Source organism: Vipera ursinii, assembly GCF_947247035.1.
Source record: "Vipera ursinii genome assembly, chromosome: 2".
Lineage (NCBI taxonomy): Eukaryota > Metazoa > Chordata > Lepidosauria > Squamata > Viperidae > Vipera > Vipera ursinii.
The window spans coordinates 257,264,215-257,283,009 of NC_139513.1; the positions used below are offsets into that span (position 1 = coordinate 257,264,215).

An 18,795-nucleotide genomic window follows, 5' to 3' on the forward strand; every position below is an offset into this window, starting at 1 on the left:
GAGTTTAGTAAAACTTAAGAATGTATTTAACTTATCCTGTTTCCAATTCAAAATCCTTCTCAGAATTCTGCCTCTTACCTGCAAACAGGGAATACAGTTCACAAAAAAATGTCAGTGTACAGTATGGCAAAAAGTCGTGTTTTTTTTTAAAGAATATCATTTGCTACTTGCTCATATATTATTATAATAAGGAGAAGCTTGAGAGCACTGATTAACAGGTCTCTGAATCAGGTGATCTTTGCATCAGTTTCCTTGGTCACAAACTTTTAGGCAGATGCCAATATCCTTAATGCTACAGTAGGCAAAGACATAAAGATGATGTGTACTGTACTATTTATAAAATATCACTGTAATCACTACACACTCTTACTATTGATTTTTACTCCAATTTGACATCTTAATTGCTATCACTTGACTCATTTCCACTTAAATCTCATTTATGCAACTTTCCATTCCTTTCCTACCTTTTCTCTTCTACCCATCTATTTATGCAATATTCCAATCATTCATTTTTTTTAAAAAAGCTATTTGCTTTAGTTAACGAGTTCTCTTTTATGGCTCAATAATTATATTTATTTTTATTTTTAATGTATAAATAATTTGAAAATAAATATATTGTGTTGCACCATCTTTTGCAATTGGGAATAGAAAATTACCCTGTAAAAATTACTCTTCCTTCTCTTAGTCATCTGTCAGCCCTTACTATGGGGATGAGATTACAAACAAATATTTTTTTTCTTTTATCATTAATATATAAAGAATTTTGAATAGTTAACATTTGTATCATTTTAATATAATTTTCTATATGAATGAAGAAAATTGTAATGTGCATAAACCTAAAACAGATTCTACACTTAAAACTCAAGGTTTGCATCTAGTGGCCAAATTATGGGTACCAATATTAGATCTTTGGACCAGCTGGATATCTATATACAAAATATATTAAAGGATCTGTGTATTTAAAATTATGTAGTGTTGTTACACAATGCATGACTGCCAAATACAAAGATTTACAACCAATCTTCCTTCTAGGAAATTTCACTTCTGCTGCTTCCTAACTAAACATTGTTTCATAGAAAGTTGTATAATACTGTATATTAAATAGTCCCCAAGTTACAATGGCAACTGAGTTTCTATTTCTATTATACAGTTGTAAAGTATGATGACCTAATACCACATTGCTTAGTGACAGCAATCATGCCTGCTGTCGTAAATCCAGGACCATACGGATTGTTAAGCAGGATGATGTGAAAGTCCCAAGGAAGGAGCGAAGAAGATACATTGGTGCTGCAGGAGGGTAGGCAGGTGCTGCAGGCAGGTGTTTCAGAATGTGGAGAGTAACGTAATGCTAGGGAGCTTGGGTGTGACAATAAGGGTGGTAAGGGCAAAAAGGTGGTGTTGCTCAGAATACAAGATGCCTAGGATTTCACACTCTGTAGTGAGGCTCCTTGGGAGAAAAAGCAGCAGGATTGACTTATGGGAGCTTGTTTGACTTTGCTTGCAGAAAGCAGGCAGGAAATGTCATAAACAGAGATAATGAAATCACAGCTCGCTACAATGTTGACCAGGCACCCAAGTACCCCAATCATGGTCACATAACAGCAGGGATGCTGAGACAGCTGCAGTCTTGTGCACCAGTCGTTTCCCTCTTTCAGTAACATAATTTTGAACATTGTCTGAACAAGTGATTGTAATTCAAGGACTACTTGTGGATCCTGTAACTTTAAAGTAAAGTGATTTTGGGGGAAAAAAAACAGACTTTCTGCCATGAATCATATACTTTTGGCCTCATGATGACTTCTTTTCAAACTATCTCACAGGGTGACTATTTTGTATATTTATGATCAGTCTCTTTGCTTTTCCAGTGATGTCATCTTAATTTTAGGATTAGATCAATATTAAGTCAAAGAATCTTAGACATAGAATACCAAACAGAAATTGCTTTTTAAAAAAAAAAACCATACTTATAAATAACCAAATTTTAACTTCTATATTGGCTCCATATTTTATCACATTACAGTTCCCAAATTCAGGAGAGCTTTATTTTTAGCTTGATTTAATGTTCCCCCACAGCTGTTTTGAAAGGAAAATATAGGAAAAATCCCTACAAAACTCAACACTGCCCCTGTAACACAGATCCCATAGAAACTAATGCCCATGTTCTTTTGTACTGTCAGTACTACAGGTATATTTGCCACCAGCTCATTAGCCCTTTTTATCTAAATTTCTAGGGCAGGGCTTTTCAACCTTTTCACCCACTGTACCACTTTTAGGTTATGGCAACATCCGAGTACCACCAGTCACCTAGCAAGGTGTCAAAAACTTGATGACCAAAAAAAAAAAAGGAAAGTGATGAAGTACAGGTAGTCCTCGACTTACAACAGTTCGCTTACTGACTGTCCAAAGTTACAATGGCACTGAAAAAAGTGCCCCCCAAGCCACAGCCGAGCAAGACACCTGCCTGTCCGCCCGGCAGCGCTCTTCCTCCTGTCCGAGGTTTTCATTGTTGTGAGCATTTCTGTTAAGGATTGGCAGTGGAGGTGGGGTGGGGGGTGTTTGGTTTTTATTTTCCCCCCCTCTGCTGGGTGGTTGCAGCAAGTTTTGGTCACTTCACATGATCCTGAGACACTGTGACCGTCATAAATATGAATCAGTTACCAAGCATCTGAATGTAAATCACAAGACCCTGGAGATGCTGCAACATTCCAGCTGATTGGTGCTTCTTCTGGGCTCAGAAGCACCAGGATCAGCGCCGAGGTCCAGCTGGAGCATGGCGCTGATCCTGGCGCTTCCTCTGAGCCCTGACAGCCCTGAAGAAGTGCTGATCCTGGCGCTTCTGCTGAGCCCTGACAGCCTTGCAGCTCCAGCCGTCTCTCGCTCAGGCTTGTGTGGTGCTGCCACCGGTTCAGCTCATTCCCCTCCCCCACTACCATTTTTCTAGGATGGCCGCATACCACCTGCCAGGTGCCAATGTACCACAGGTGGTACCCGTGCCACTGGTTGAAAAGCCCTGTTCTAGGATACTCGGCATTTTTATTTGCATTATTTGTTAGATAACCAGGCTAAATATATATTTCTTAAAGTATCAAAAATTTGCTACATTATATCTAAATTTGCTCACAAATGTTTCTAGTAGTCACTGATATCAGGGGCTAACTTTGCTTTTGTTTATTTTATTAAAGGTAATTGTATTGGTTAGTTACCAAAATAAAGTTCCAGTCTATCTGTCTTGAGCTTCAGAAGTAAAAACAGGATATAATTTTCAAAAATAAAGTGCTTATTATTCATTTATTTTACAATAATATTTTACAATATTTTACAATAATATCAGTCTTCAGGCTCTGGGCAATATACAAAACAATTAAGAAAATATTTAAAGAAAATACGTAAATATAAATAAAACTAGGTAGGCTGTTTAAATATTAATCCTTGGCTAAAGACCTGCCGAAAAAGAATGTCAGAAGGCGCTGTGTATACCTGCAGGACATTTTGTAATGGACAGACTGCTAGGGAAAAAAGTTTTTCCTTTTGATCCACAGCTTCATACTTCATGTGAGGATAGCAAGCTCTCCGTTCATGATCAAACCGGAGACATATTCATATGTTAGTGAGATAGCTCCAATCTAACCCAGTGCCATGTGACATAGGGCTTTACAGGGAATTGCTAGTGTTCTGAATTAGGCCCAGAGGTCTACTGATAACCAGTGTAGCACCATAAAATTGATGTGACTTTGTTACATCTTGGCAGTAAGGTTAGGGGCAGGGTTCAGCATGAAAACTATACTCATTGCACTTGCACTTCTGGATAATTTTTCAAACCAACTGGGATCTGGACATTGCAAGCCTCCTATTCTTCTGGACTGCCTTTGGGAGATTGGAAACATACTCTTCTACAGTGATTCTCTTCCTTCTTCAGGTGATGGTTCCAATCTTGGGGGAGAAAGAGCTCCTTGGAGACTTCTACTTTGTTAAGTTCTCTATCTTCTCCACTTCTTTTTAACAACTACATGAAGCCACAAAGGGAGGGGGCCATATGGATTGGTTCCTTTAAGGAACAATCTGTACAGAGCTAAGATATCTTTTTCAGATCCAAATACTGTTCACCTTTATGAAGCTGCCATATCTAACAGCTCCAGAGATACTACCTTAATACTTTTATACTTATCCTGTTAATAAAGCAGTTACATACATATTTAAAATTCAAAAAAAATATTTTTATCAATCAATTTATATAGTTGCCCATCTCACCAAAACTGTGTCTGTGATGGTATATAAAATAGCATATAGTTAACTTTTGATCCAATTGAGTAGTTGGGTAGACAGATTACCATTAATAATAATTTATTAAACTTCCATGCCGCCCGGCTCAATCATTCTTGTGTGGGATCCAACTCTCAATAATCAAATAATAGCTTTAAATCAATAAAAGATAAATGCATTACTCTTAAATGTCCATTTAATCTATTTTCACAGCAGTTGGCAATGACATTGTTCAAATATCAGAAATTATCTCATTTTTGTAAATTTGTATTATATGCATAATGTAAACATAGTTAAACATAATGTAAGTGCTTCTCTTGAAATATCTGGATGCAGCAGATTTGTCCTTAGTTTTTCAAGGAAAAATCTCAGGAATAATATTTTTATAAAAATGATTATAAGGATACTACTGGAAGAACACAATACATGGATTCAAAACAGTTATAATTTGTCATCAATACATTTTTCTTTTTTCAGGGAAGAACCACAGTAGATAATTGGATAAATCCATATTTTCCAGAAAGGCATTAAATCATTTCAGTTTTACATCTATGCTGGGTTTATTATGGCATCAGCTGTGGTCAACCTAAATAAAACATCTCTGCTTTATGCTATAATAGTTTTGACTTTGGAAATAGTATTCAGGGTTCAAAATTCATTTTAGCAAGAGGCTGTAGAGCAACTATGTGCCACTTCAATAAATTCAACTGTTAATTGATGAACAATTTTTATCTAGTTTCGTGCAATGTCCTGCTCATAAAAGACTGAAGTCTCTGGAAATAAGAAGTCACTGGATTATGCACTAACTGCAATGGATGAGATGAAGCATGTTTTGCCTCCTTTGAAAAGCTAAACTACTTCCCATTCTGTTTTTAAATACACTGCAGAAAGCTGGAAGCTTTGCAGTTGTAAGTACCTAAAGCTTCTCAGTCCCCATGTGAACCTGCTCTGATGTCAGGATCAACATCTCTGCCTCTTTCAAAGTGAATCCATTATCAGAAAGCATAACATCATTTCTTTCATTCATCAGAAATATCTAATCAAAAAAAAATTTCTGCCTAAACTCAATAGAAAGGGACATTTTTAATGTCAGAGACAGGTTGCCAGATGCAAAGGGTGACAAGCTGTATTTATTTATGTTAGTTATTTCAGAGGGATGCTACTAAAATTGTTATTTTACATCTTCTATGAAAAAGCTTTGCATACAAAGTATGTGCTACTTCATGATAGCACAGCAATCTTTATATGCAGAAAATTCTATAAAGACAAGCAAGTATCATACAGCATTTTTCGCTCTAGTCATGGATTTCTTAAGACGAAAATATTGAGGACTGTTAAAAATACGGTTAAGCTTTCGGAAAATTACCACTTTGGGAAGCTTTAGGCAAAAGCGAAGGAAAATTGTCAAATGTGAGCCTCGGTGCTTCTTACTCTTTTCAGGTGAAGGGCCAGGGGAAAGACTGAATTCTCAGGTTTTCAGTTTTTCCGGGCAAGCAGGCAGGCAGTTGACTAAGCAGCTTCCAACGGGATGCGGGAAGAGAAAGAGGCGGCGCAAAAGAAACTTTCAGGACTTGCTCAGAGTTTGACATACACAACACACTTCCACTGGGTGCGGTATTAGAAACCGAGACTTTGGGGAAGGAACCTCATCTAAATCCTTAGACTGGACGGGGCGTAGGGGAGAATACTCACTGGTTCGTGGGGGGCGCGTTCAGTGGGATGGCCACCTCCTCTTCTTCGTACTCGGGCCCGTCGAGAGAGTCGCCTTCATCCACGGTGCTCAGTCCCCCGGCCGGAAGCGGCGGCTGCGGAGGCGGCGGCAGCGGCGGGAAGCCCCCGGCAGTATTGACGGCGACGCCGCCGCTCTCGGAAAGCGGGAGAGTCGCCGCTAGCGGCCCCTTGGACATCTCCGCAGGGGCAGGCCTGGAACCCACCGCGAGCGAGCCCGGGGCGGGAGAGGCGTTCGGGCCGGAGCCTCCCAGAAGAACCGCAGCCGCGCTCTTGCTGCTCCCGCTGCGGGGGGCTGCGTTGGCGGCGGGTGGGCAATGTCCCCCCGCTTCTCCGGCCGCTCCCGAACTCCCCTCTTCGCCGCCAGCCTCGGCCGCCGCCATCATGCTGCTCCGGCTCCTCCCACCCTTCCCCGCCTTTAATGGGACAGCCCGCGGCCGGGAGGAGGCGGCCGAGAGGCACTGGGGGTGGGTGGGTGGGTGGGAGAGAGACGTTCCCCGCCTTCGCCTCAGCGGGAAAGGGAGGAACCGGTGGACCTGCTCTGCCTGAGACGCGGGATGGGAACAATGGGAGAGCCACCCAGTAGCCAAGGACTCAAGTCGGTTCCTGGGGGAGGGCGTGACATTCCGCCTCTGGCACCGAAGGCGGCGGCGGCAGCTCTACAGCGTCTCACGCGCTCCCTCAACCAGCCCTCTTGTCGGACTCGCGTGGTCTGCTGAGAGGCGGCAGCGCCCCTAGTCTCTTCGCTTGCCGCTCCTCTCCTCCACACCCCCCATTTTTTTCCCCAAGGCGCATGCGCGTCCTTCGGCCGCCACTCTGCCACGAGGAGAAGAGCGGAAAAAAACTTCTGCAGCGGTGGCGCTGGAGCTTTTGGGGGCCCAGCTGGGCTTTCTGAGAGGGCAGGAGGCGGCCCTGGCCCTGTTGGAAAAAGAAGAGGCGATCAGTAACTAAGGGGAGCGTCTCGTTTCCGAGTGTCAGCACTTGAGAGAGACTAGTATTGCGAGAGGAAACAGCGCAAGTCTACCAGCTTCGTGGGATTACGGAGAAAAGATATAAAAGACATTTTCTGAGAGGCGCGGAAAGGTTTCTGGCCCACGAAAAACTCTGCCATATTTTAAATATGTCAAGGGTTTTTGTTTTGTTTTGTTGTTTGTTTTTTGTGCGACTGCCACGTTTGACTTTGTAGTTAAGGCGACGCAAAGAAAAAGGCTATCGTCACCCCCCCCCCCAAGTCGGTATCATTGGTATATTGATCAGTTTCTCTCAACTTTGGCAACTTGAAGTTGCCAATGTTGAGAAACATTAATAAAGATGAATCAATGGGTAAGGTACTGATTTTTACAGACTGTGGGCCTCTGGTCCACAAAATTCAAGCAAGTTAAATGTGATAACGTGCCTCAAGACTGTGCCTTAATCTGCTGTTTTCTCACTTGCTGCAATTTAGAAATAGGATTATTGCTGGCCTTGGTCCCCTCAGCCCAAGCTGCTTCTTACGCGTAACCTCAATAAGATGTCATCAAGTTGAGAAAACACAGGTCTGTATTTATCTGGATATAAACCTCTCTGTGCAGGTGACCCTTACTTCAATGTCAGCTTGGCTAAATTCTCAGTGTTAATAGTTTGCCCAGCTCAAAAGACTTGGAGCGGGTTACTGCTTGTTGAAACTAAAAGCAACCATAAAATAAAAAAATATAAAAACGGTAACAAAAACAACAAAGTAATAAATATATTAACCCCTCCCCCAAGTGTGATGGCAGCATTCCATGCTCTACAACTGGTCTTCAAACTTTGCCCTTTATGACTTGTGGACTTCAACTCCCAGAATTCCTCAGCCAGCTTGCCTGTAGTTGTTTTCAAAATTATTTTATCTGAGGCTGTATGTTAATATATTCCTATTATCTGGTATTTCAGACTGGTTGTATTCACATAGAACAGTTCATGGGACTCAAGATACAAAAGTAAAGGACTCGTCCAAAACCTATAGATACAGAAACTTCTCCCCATCCCACATCACTGCTTTTTTTGTTTTTCTTCCATCTTTTGGAAGAAAAGTGTGCTATCAATTTATATGGGTGCCCATCTCAAAAAAAGTGATTCTGGAATCTTAACAATTTTAAAAACCCTCAGCAAATAAATAAATGGGTGATTGGTAGATGAGATAAAAACTGCACCCACAAAGATTCCTTCGTTTGTCTATTCATTCTACTGTGGAAAGGAAGGTACAAAGAAAGAAAGGTACAAAGGAGCTAATGAAACTTTCCCATCCTTTGCATCTTGATACTTAAGTGTATTACATATGCTTTCTTCTAGTTAAAAGATATTAGTTGTCACAGAAAAGGAAAATATTACTGTATTGATACACTTGCATGAAGAAAAATGTTTTCATTAACAACAGCAAAACTAATGTTCTTAGATAACAATAAACATAAGCTTTATTCAAAATTTAGGAAGGGGAAAAAACAGGAAATTGGTGAAAGGAGAATCTAAAGCAGGAACCCACAACCCCCAGGCTGTGGCCCTCAACCAGGCAATGGCCCATTTGGAACAGGGCCATATGAGCAGTGCATCGGCATGCACATGCACAACTTGACTTGTGCAAGCGGCAAGCTGATGCGCACACAGCTCAACCTGCGTGAGTGTCAGGCCAGTGCACATCATGCAACGTGTGTGCATGCTGGCCTGCCACTTGTGCAGGCTGCTTCCCCTCTTCCATCCCCCCTCGGTCAGCTGCTAAGCCGTAAAGGTTGGGGACCACTCATCCAAGGCAGTCTAAACACTCAATATAATTTTATCCAAATTGTAGGATTTTTGGTGTTAGTTAAGCAAACGCCATGGCCATTAAGTGAATCCGTTTTATCCAATGGGTGGTTTTTGTCAGAAATGGGGAAAAAAGCCCCCAAAGTGGTATAAAATGTCAACATTACTGTTCTAATGCAAAAGGCCATAAAGGTGAGCTGATTGCCAAGTGCTCAAAATACAGTCATGTCACCACAGATCTCATAACTTCAAAATCAGGCCGTAAGTAGGTTTTGGGGGTCTGCCATACCTGGTTGCTAAATAACCAGTTGTAAGTTTAAGATTACCTGTATGACTGTTCTAAGCAGTTGCACAAAGAAAATGTTCATGCATATAAATTAAAACTATGTAAGCCAAAAAATAGTTCATTTTTAATGAAGTGGGACTAACACAATTATATACTACATCTCTATGATCTGGTAGTGTTAGAATTTATGACAGGTGTCGCAGTAAATTGTCAACTTGCTTTATTCTTAAAGTAGTTTCGGTTATAATGCAGAAGTGAATTTAGCAGATGAGAGGGTTCAGATTGGCAAGCTGCAAATACATCTAATATTACAGCTATGCAACTTGTAACATGTTGACATTGATGTTTTTTTCCTGACAACAAATTGATTAGTTATTACAAAAAAATGGAACTCTATATGGAATGAAAAATAATGCCATCTAAGGATTCATTATACTTTTTGGACTCTTGCCTCATTGGAGACCAATACAGAAATACTATATTATTATTTGAACAGTATTTAGAAAATAGTTACTAAAACAAATAGCCAGTTAATGAATGCATTTAGTTTCCAGGCCCCTTCTTTGCTTTATCTTACCAGACATCCTCCTATCAAACATGCAATCTATACTGATTTAAATGGTCTGGAAAAAAATATTTAGAAACTCTTAATACAAAAATGACATATCTGCAGGTTAGAAGCAATATGCATATTCCCTATTATTCCTCAACACACTTTCCTACAGGTATAACAGTTCAGCCACAAAACATAACACAGCATAAAAAAAAACTTATGGGTTCAGTAGAAAGAGACAGGAAGGAAAACACTTTGAAGGAGCTTTGTATGTGCTTATGACCAATAAAGTATATCTCTAAACCTTTCTGAAAATTCATATTGCCTTACAAAACTAAGGGAAAACTGCTGTTTTCAAATAAGTTCAGCATTCTGAAATCAGGTTAAAAATATACTTGGCAATTTCCATTGAGAACTGCATTTAGAATGTAAGAAGCAGTTTTTTACCTGTAAAACTATGCTTTGATCTTTACCAGTATAACCACTCTGATTTACAAGTTGCATTATTTGCCTTTGGGCCATTCTCCTACTTTGGTTTCATGTAAAATATTAATGCAAATGCCATTATATTTAATCAAAGCCCTATGGTGCCATTAAACTTTCAAAGCACAGAACAGTTGTGAGATATTATTAATTAGGTTACAGTTAAATTGTGGTCCATTTACTGTTCTCTAGAGAGACAAATGTCTATAGTCACATGACCTTAATTCAGGTGGTGTAGAAATACAGCAAAACAAATAAATTCTTTATGATGTGCTGTTTGGGAATACAATATGCAGTAGTCTCCTAAATATGTAATTTGAGTTTGGAAGAGAAACATAATGCATAACTAAATATAATGCAATCATATTTATTTATTTGTTTTATATACCGCCCTTCTCCCGGAGGACTCAGGGCGCTGTACAGAGCAAAGTAAGTATACAATAAACCAACAATAAAACAAATAAAACTCCAGATCTACAAATAAAACCCCAAATCTATCAGGCCAGGCCGGCTTGCTGGAATAGATAGGTTTTTAAATCTCGCCGAAAGGTGCGAAGGTCGGGGGCCATCTGGATTTCGGCTGGTAAGCGGTTCCAGAGGATTGGCGCACCCACTGAGAATGCTCTCCCCCTGGGGGTCACCAGCCGGCATTCTCTTATGTGAAATAAATGCTGTTAGCTATAAAATGGTATAGTACCAGAATATGAGGAGCCCAACAATATAAATTAACTTCCTGAAATATATGACTATATACATTCACTTAACAGGTTGCCTGTTGCATAATATTTAGGTTTCTCTAAATACTATTGACCAGTAGATGTATTCAGATTATAATTCAGAATTCCAAGCCAATGCATTCATAAGTGGAAATTTTGAAAATGAAACCCCTGAGTATCCAATAGGCAGCAGATCATTTGGGGTAAACTTAATTTTAACAGCTTTTTCATTTTTTTCTGATATTAGACCTTTTCCTATGTCATTCTGCCATTTTATTTTTTAAGGGAGAGTGAAAGTTCCATTCACATATTTTTTATGGTATGGTTTAAGCAAAATAAAAGGAGAAATAACCGAGTGTGCTTGAAGTATTTTCTAGATTTCCATGATAAAAGATTTATGTTTTCCTGAGTAACAATGAGTAACAGTCAGATATTATGTATCATATAAGTAATTTCCCTTTTTTAATCATCTCTTTCTGTCATTCCTCTAACCTCAGGTACTTGTGATTGTTTATTTTTCATGCTATGCAGATGAAAGTAGATGAAATCCAAGGAAAAGAGAAGCTGAATCATCAGACATAAACTTGCTATTCTTATTATCTTGGCACCGAAGCAAAGGCGAAATTTTCCTTTCAAATACCACTGTGTGGCAGCTGTGACTGTCCTTAATGAGTGTTTTACTTAAAATAGACAGAAACTGGCAAGGCTTAAATGGGAATGATACCAAGAAAACAGACCAACCAGCCAGATGGTGAGTGCTTCCAGTGGGGTGGGGGGAGAGGCGGACTGTGAAACAGTCAAATCACAGCAATTAACAGAGAATAAAGGGACATGTGGGAGCACTTACACTTTTGTGAAACACTCTTGTTTTTCATCATCCCCTACACAATTCTATGTATGCATATGTAATTATATCTGACAGGTTGAGTATTTACTTTTGGTATGCAACAGCTACATTTTAATTATTCCCAGCCACATTAAATCTTCTGTTTGAATCTAGATGTAGTTTTTCCCAATGTAATTCCTAAATTGTGACATTAATCGCAAGTGTTAAACATTTTTATCAACCAAACTAATAGCAATATTTGTCTCCATGCAATAAGTATGTAAGTAATAACTAAGAAAGGATTCGTTCTCCCATGTTTTTTACTGAGAATTTTTGGCAATATTCATTAACCATTTGCCTTTGAACGACAGGAAATAAATCCTCTTAAGTGAAATAAGTACTGTATACACATAGTATCACAGTATTCACAACAAGCATGCTAAAAGTGAGTAATACAAAGCACCTTAAATCAATTTACATCTTCCCAATCTGGTCTTTTTCGGATACATTGAACAGCAGCTGTTATAATTCTCAATCAGCTTGGTCCTTGGACAGTATCGTTTCCAAATTAAGGATAAAACTTTATTAAACAACTATTGTTAATTGAATTAACATAGTATGCTATACCATGATATATCTATAGAAATTCTCAGTCATTCGGGTCATGGTATGTCCCAATGGAGCTTTTTCAGGAGGCAACTCAATGTTCTTGTTTTTCTTTTGAAGACGTTTCACTTCTCATCCAAGCAGCTTCTTCAGCACTGACTGGATGGTGGCAAATTTATATTCTTTCAGACAGCTGGTCATTTGCATTCTTATTCTTACAATATTTGCATTCAACGACTCTTTAAAAGAATGCAAATGACCAGCTGTCAGATAGGAATATAAATCCTTCCATTCCCTACCATCCAGTCAGATGAAGAAGCTTCTTGGATACGTCTTCAAAAGAAAAACAAGTCCAGTTGCCTCCTGAAAAAGCACCTTTGGGACATGCCATGATATGGTTAGATTTGTCTTATTGCAGTACCTAAACCTACCCAATTATGGTTTGTTCAACTGTTAACCAAACAGAGTTTTTATAATATATGGACTTAGCCTTATATTGAGTCTCAATAATGATTGAGAAGTTCAATTTCAGTGGGTTGTCCAACCTTGATGTTATCTCAGTTGGCTAGCAAAGAATTAACAAGTTCTTTAGTTGTATTCAACAAAACAAACTAGCTAGGATTATTTAGTCTTCAGCATGTATTCCTTAAATGGTCTCCAGAAGATGGTAGAGGATAGGAAGGCCTGGAGGAATGTTGTCCATGGGGTCGCGATGGGTCAGACACGACTTCGCAACTAACAACAACAACAACAACAATGTATTCTTAGATACCCAGTCTACACAAATCCACACTTGATGTAGAATCAGATCTAGAAGTGCCACAAACAAAAGTCAGACTTGTTTAATGCAAATGAAGAAGCATCCAAATCAAATCCAGGAATAAAATCAATAAACTTGTATTTATCATAGTTAACAGACCTTGAACAAAAGTAAAATACACCCACCACATCATTCAAATAATAAAAAAGAATTTAATATTCAATATCCTATCTGCAAATTTGGCAATGCAAAAAAATGGGGCAAAAATTAAGTATAGTTAAACCAATATTCAGAGATTTTCTGAAGTAACCCAGTTAAGGTCTCTGAAATAAATTTGTAGTTCCACTCATACTGGTCTTAAACGGGTTTAAGTTCTTTGTTCCCACAAATTTCAATCAATTCCAGGATTTATTATTATTATTATTAATTTAATTTGTATACCACCCTTCTCCCGAAGGACTCAGGGCGGTGAACAGGGCAATACATAAAAACAAGATACAAAAATTAAAAATTATTACAAAGTAATTAAACAGTGCCCGTAATAAATTAATACAGATTAACAGTTAAAATCCATTTATAAAATCCAACCCCGTCCCATCAGGCCAGGCCAGCTTGTTCAAAGAGATGGGTTTTAAGATCGCGGCGGAAGGAGCGGAGATCGGGCGCCATCCGGAGCTCGACCGGAAGATGGTTCCAAAGATCTGGTGCACCCACAGAGAACGCCCTCTCCCTGGGGGCCACCAGTCGGCATTCTTTGACCGGTGGCACCCTGAGGAGGCCCTCTCTGTGGGAGTGTACTGGGCAGAGGGAAGTTGACGCCGGCCGCAGGTGCTCCCCAAGGTATTCCGGACCCATGCCATGTAGGGCTTTGTAGGTCATTACTAACACCTTGAACCTCACCCGGAAGACAACGAAGCCAATGCAGCTCGCGGAGCAAAGGTGTGACATGGGAGTGTCGGGAAACTCCCAACACAACTCTCGCGGCTGCATTCTGTACCAGTTGGAGCCTCCGAGTGGTCTTCAAGGGTAGCCCCATGTAGAGAGCGTTGCAGTAGTCAAGACGAGAGGTCACGAGCGCATGAGTGACCGTACTTCAGTCCTTTTTGCTTTCTCTCCAAAATCTTATTACTTTCCAATAGTCTTGCAATATTTCGAGTTGTGAAATTCATGCCAAATTCTGTGATTCAGAAATGTTATGATCTGTTTTTCTGCTGATTAAAGGAAAAAGATACTGAAATGGTATCTCATTCATTGGGAAACTCATGTGGGTAGCACATTTTTTTTAAAACAGGAGTCAGCTGCCTCACATTTAAAAATAACATTAATTATGTCTGACATTTAAATTGCAATTCCCAAACACATTTTGTATTGCATGTTAGATTACTGATTTTGCCAGTTGTGTCTGAAACAAACTCACTTGTTTTCAGAATTCCATTTTGTAAATATCTTTACAAATTAGAAACTACTTAAACTTAGCATTGCTGCTAAATATTTCATGTTTTATATATTAGGTATAAAAGTATACTTGGATAACCTACAGAACCTCATTTTGTATTTCTCACTTGTGAAATGACTGCACACCGCCTTGTAAGCAGGATCCATTTCTTTTAATCAATGACAGCAAAATCATATAATTATGACACAAGCACATGGCTTTGACATTGTGACACATGTATCAAAGGAACAGAGTTTGCATCACATTAGAACAATGTTTTTGGCATTTGTCTCTTCCCCTGCAGACTAGTGATGCTGAATCTGTCAATCTCAGTATTTCTCATCTTTTCATTCTTAATTTAAGTTCATTGTGCACATTTTACCAATATATAATTTTGTTTGTCTTATTAAGAAATTGTTGCTTTATTGAGAGAAATTAGGATTTCAAAAGTTAACTCAGCTTTGATTTTGGTATTGCTGGCCTTGTTGCTAAGATTTATGAAAAGTGTAATCTAAACACCAGGTTCAGCAGTATTGGTTCCAAAGTGCATTTTTTCTCTAGTCCCTATTTGGTGCTTTTTTGTATCAATGGAAAAAGCAGTGTCTGAAAGAATTTATCACAGGAGATATGAATTGAAGGGAAAAGTTATGGAGCAAATCTGTGTCTTATTAAAGTATATTCTTTTCATTTTCATTATTGGTCACAAAAATATAGTATCATCCCTTCTCAAACTTAAAGTTACATTTTTTAAAAATAAATTTATACGAGTGCGAAAAAGTCACCATGATCAACAAAATACAATGTTTCCTAAATGAAAAAAAAACAATTGATAAAAGAAAACTAGCAGGCCTAAACCACACCAGATCAAACTGACTGTATTATTATTCGTTATCTATATCTTTACTTTATTTTTAAAAAAGATATCAGTAGTTAACTCCCCCACAAGCTAAAATAGAAAAAACACATGTACTTTATATAACATCAGGATTTACACCTGTATGAATTATCTTTGTGAATTTTCATGTCTGTCTTCTGAATTAAACTACAAATATTATGAGAGAGATGCAGTTCCCTAATGAAAAAGGCCTTTTTTAAAAAAATTGTTACTTAATGAAGTTGAAGGATAGATTCTGAATTTCAGTGGTGTAAAATCATCGCAGTACATTTATACAACGTGGCCTCATTAAACATGGTTACAAACCCATCTAGTTTTTTATCCTTAGAAATATGGCTGAGGAATTCTTGGAATTGAAGTCCACACAGCTTTAAGCTGCTAATGTTGAGAAACACTGCTCTAGGAGCTTCAGCAAAGCAAAGCACCTCTGAAGTGTCTCATAGCACAAGATAACAATGTTTAAACATACAACTTGAAATGCTCCTACAGTTCTTAGCATGCATCGTTTTTCATCAAATATGGCCATATTTCTAACATTAACCAAAACTATCCTTAAGGCCATGTTTTTCTCTGATGTATTTTTCTAACTTATCCCAAATAATTCCAAGTATAAATATGAGTACTATTTAGCATCTTTCTCTGTTTCATATTCTGCTTCCAGGATATATCCGACAGCTTGAAATAAAAGGTAGGCCGTGTTATACCTGTGAATGTTACTGTGTCTCAGAAAATTCTGTTGATCATTATTAGGCCTTTAGTGTTAAAAATGGCTTATTATTTTAAAAAAATATTTTGAAACATTAAAAACAAGGCTGGAATGTTTATTTCTCTTCATTCAGAGGGAGGCAGCTTGTTTCTCTCTCTTCATCTACTGCAAAACCTATCAAATTTCCCCCTGCCTGTTTTAATCTTCACTATTTGTTACTTTATTTGGCTGCACCAAAGCAATTTTAGTTATTATTTTTTATTTAGTTTGGTTATATTTAGTTGACCAAAAACAAAGGTAGAAGAAAATTTTAAATAAATAACACATACTCTCGTCTGGCTTCATTTTTTGTATGGTACATCCATAACCTTTTTCATTCAAGTATTCTTTCTGATCCTCAGTATCCTCTTTACAGCAACTTCAATCAATTCAGTGGCACTTTGTAATAATATCACTGTGTTATGAGCAGCTCCTGAATCTTTTCAGGAACACTTTCTGGTCAATGTATTAGAAATTTCATCTATCATTTGTTTATTCTTGTGAGTGCAAAATGTATTTTCTCTTTCTGAAATTCTATTTTCATTCCTGTTCCTTTTATATATTTTCTTCCACGTCCATTGTTTTTCCTTCAGGTGGGTCAGCCTGGTCTGCTCTCTTGGTAGTGTGTTGTGCTGTCTGGAACAGATTTCTTTTGCTTTCAGTCTTCTGGCTGATAGCCCTGCAAGTTTAGTCAATTCTGCCTCTCTATTCATTCGCACAGCTTCCAATACAAATTTGCCAATACAAATACTGTATTTATGTTCATTTGTTTCTCCTAAGCATAATGGGGAAATGCCAATAATATAATCCACTGTCTTATTAAGGAGTCCTATTCATTCTTTCACCTTGGTTTAGACGTTCTTTTAGTAACTGCCCTCTTCTGAGTCTCCTGGAATTGTTTCAGCCATTTTAAAATTTAACTACATTCTAAATTCAACTATTCAATCTTTTTAGCAATAAAAATAAATCCAGGAGTAGTGCAGACAAATCAATTCTTAGTTCAGATCTCTCCCCCCACCTTCATTTAATAAATAGGTTACTGATAAATTCTTTTCTTGAAACTGCTGAAATGAATAGCACTATCTGCAGTAATTAGCATTTTTAACTTCAGAAAACATAGTTTTTTGGCTGATCAGCCTAGCTAGTCTAATATTTTTTATGAGATTTATGTGCTTTTCTTCTAGCTAAGAGTGGTACATATACCAATCCCTCCTGCAATTTATTTCCACAACAACCCTGTGAGGTTAGATTAATAGACCTGATAGACAAGAGTGCCTGAAGAATTATGGACGGAGGTTTGCAACATTGTACAAGATGTAGCAACTAAAACCATCCCAAAGAAAAAGAAATGCAAGAAAGCAAAATGGCTGTCTGAGGAAGCTTTGCAAAGAGCTGAGGAAAGGAGGGAAGCAAAAGGCAAGGGAGAAAAAGAAAGATACACCCAATTGAATGCAGAATTCCAGAAAATACCTAGAAGAGATAAGAATGCCTTATTAAATGAACAGTGCAAAGAAATAGAAGAAAACAATAGAATAGGGACGACTAGAGAGCTCTTCAAGAAAATTGGAGAGATGAAGGGAATGTTTCATGCAAAAATGGGGATGATAAAGGACCAAAATGGCAGGGACCTAACAGAGGCAGAAGAGATTAAGAAGAGGTGGCAAAATTACACAGAAGAACTATACAAGAATGAGCTTAACATCCCTGATAACCATGATGAGGTGGTCACTGACTTCGAGCCAGACATCCTAGAATGTGAAGTTAAATGGGCCTTAGGAAAGCTGAGCAACAACAAAGCTAGTGAAGGTGACAGTATTCCAGCTGAGCTATTCAAAATCTTAAAAGATGATGCAGTAAAAGTGGTACACTCAATTTGCCAGCAAATTTGGAAAACTCAACAGTGGCCACAGAATTGGAAAAGATCAGTTTACATTCCAATTCCAAAGAAAGGCAGTGCCAAAGAATGTTCAAACTATCGCACCATTGCACTCATTTCACATGCTAGTAAAGTTATGCTTGGAATCCTACAAGCTAGACTCCAGCAGTATGTGGATCAAGAACTACCAGAAGCATAGGCAGGATTTCAAAGAGTCAGAGTAACTAGAGATCAAATTGCCAACATATGCTGGATCATGGAGAAAGCAAGGGAGTTCCAGAAAAACATCTACTTCTGCTTCATTGACTATGCTAAAGCCTCTGATTGTGTGGATCACAACAAACTGTGGCAAGTTCTTAAAGAGTTGGGAATACCAGACCATCTTATTTGTCTCTTGAGAAACCTATGTGCGGGTCAAGAAGCAACAGTGAGAACTGGACATGGAACTACTGATTGGTTCAAAATTGGGAAAGGAGTCCGGCAAGGCTGTATACTGTCACCCTGCCTGTTTAACCTATATGCAGAGCACATCATGAGAAAGGCAGGGCTAGATAAATCAAAAGTTGGAATTAAAATTGCCAGGAGAAATATCAACAACCTAAGATATGCAGGTGATACCATTCTAATGGCAAATAGTGAAGAGGAACTAAAGAGCCTCTTGTTACAAGTGAAGAAGGAGAGTGCAAAAGTTGGGTTGAAACTAAACCTTAAGAAAACCAAGATCATGGCATCCAGCCCTCTCAATTCTTGGCAAATAGATGGGGAAGAAATGGAGGTAGTGACAGACTTTATTTTCCTGGGCTCCAAGATCACCGCAGACAGGGACTGGAGCCAAGAAATTAAAAGACGCTTGCTCCTGGGGAGGAAAG

At 38.6% G+C, this 18,795-nt stretch overlaps 1 protein-coding gene across 1 annotated transcript in view; it reads right to left on the reverse strand.

Annotated features, from left to right (window-relative positions):
* RASA1 (RAS p21 protein activator 1) overlaps nucleotides 1-6,379 on the reverse strand; it is a 66,721-nt gene extending 60,342 nt beyond the window's left edge. Inside the window, exon 1 of the mRNA XM_083357248.1 lies at nucleotides 5,953-6,379. Coding sequence (XP_083213374.1) covers nucleotides 5,953-6,374 — 422 coding nt within the window. The 5' untranslated portion in view covers nucleotides 6,375-6,379. The remainder of the gene's footprint in view (nucleotides 1-5,952) is intronic.
* Nucleotides 6,380-18,795: the final 12,416 nt, after the last annotated feature.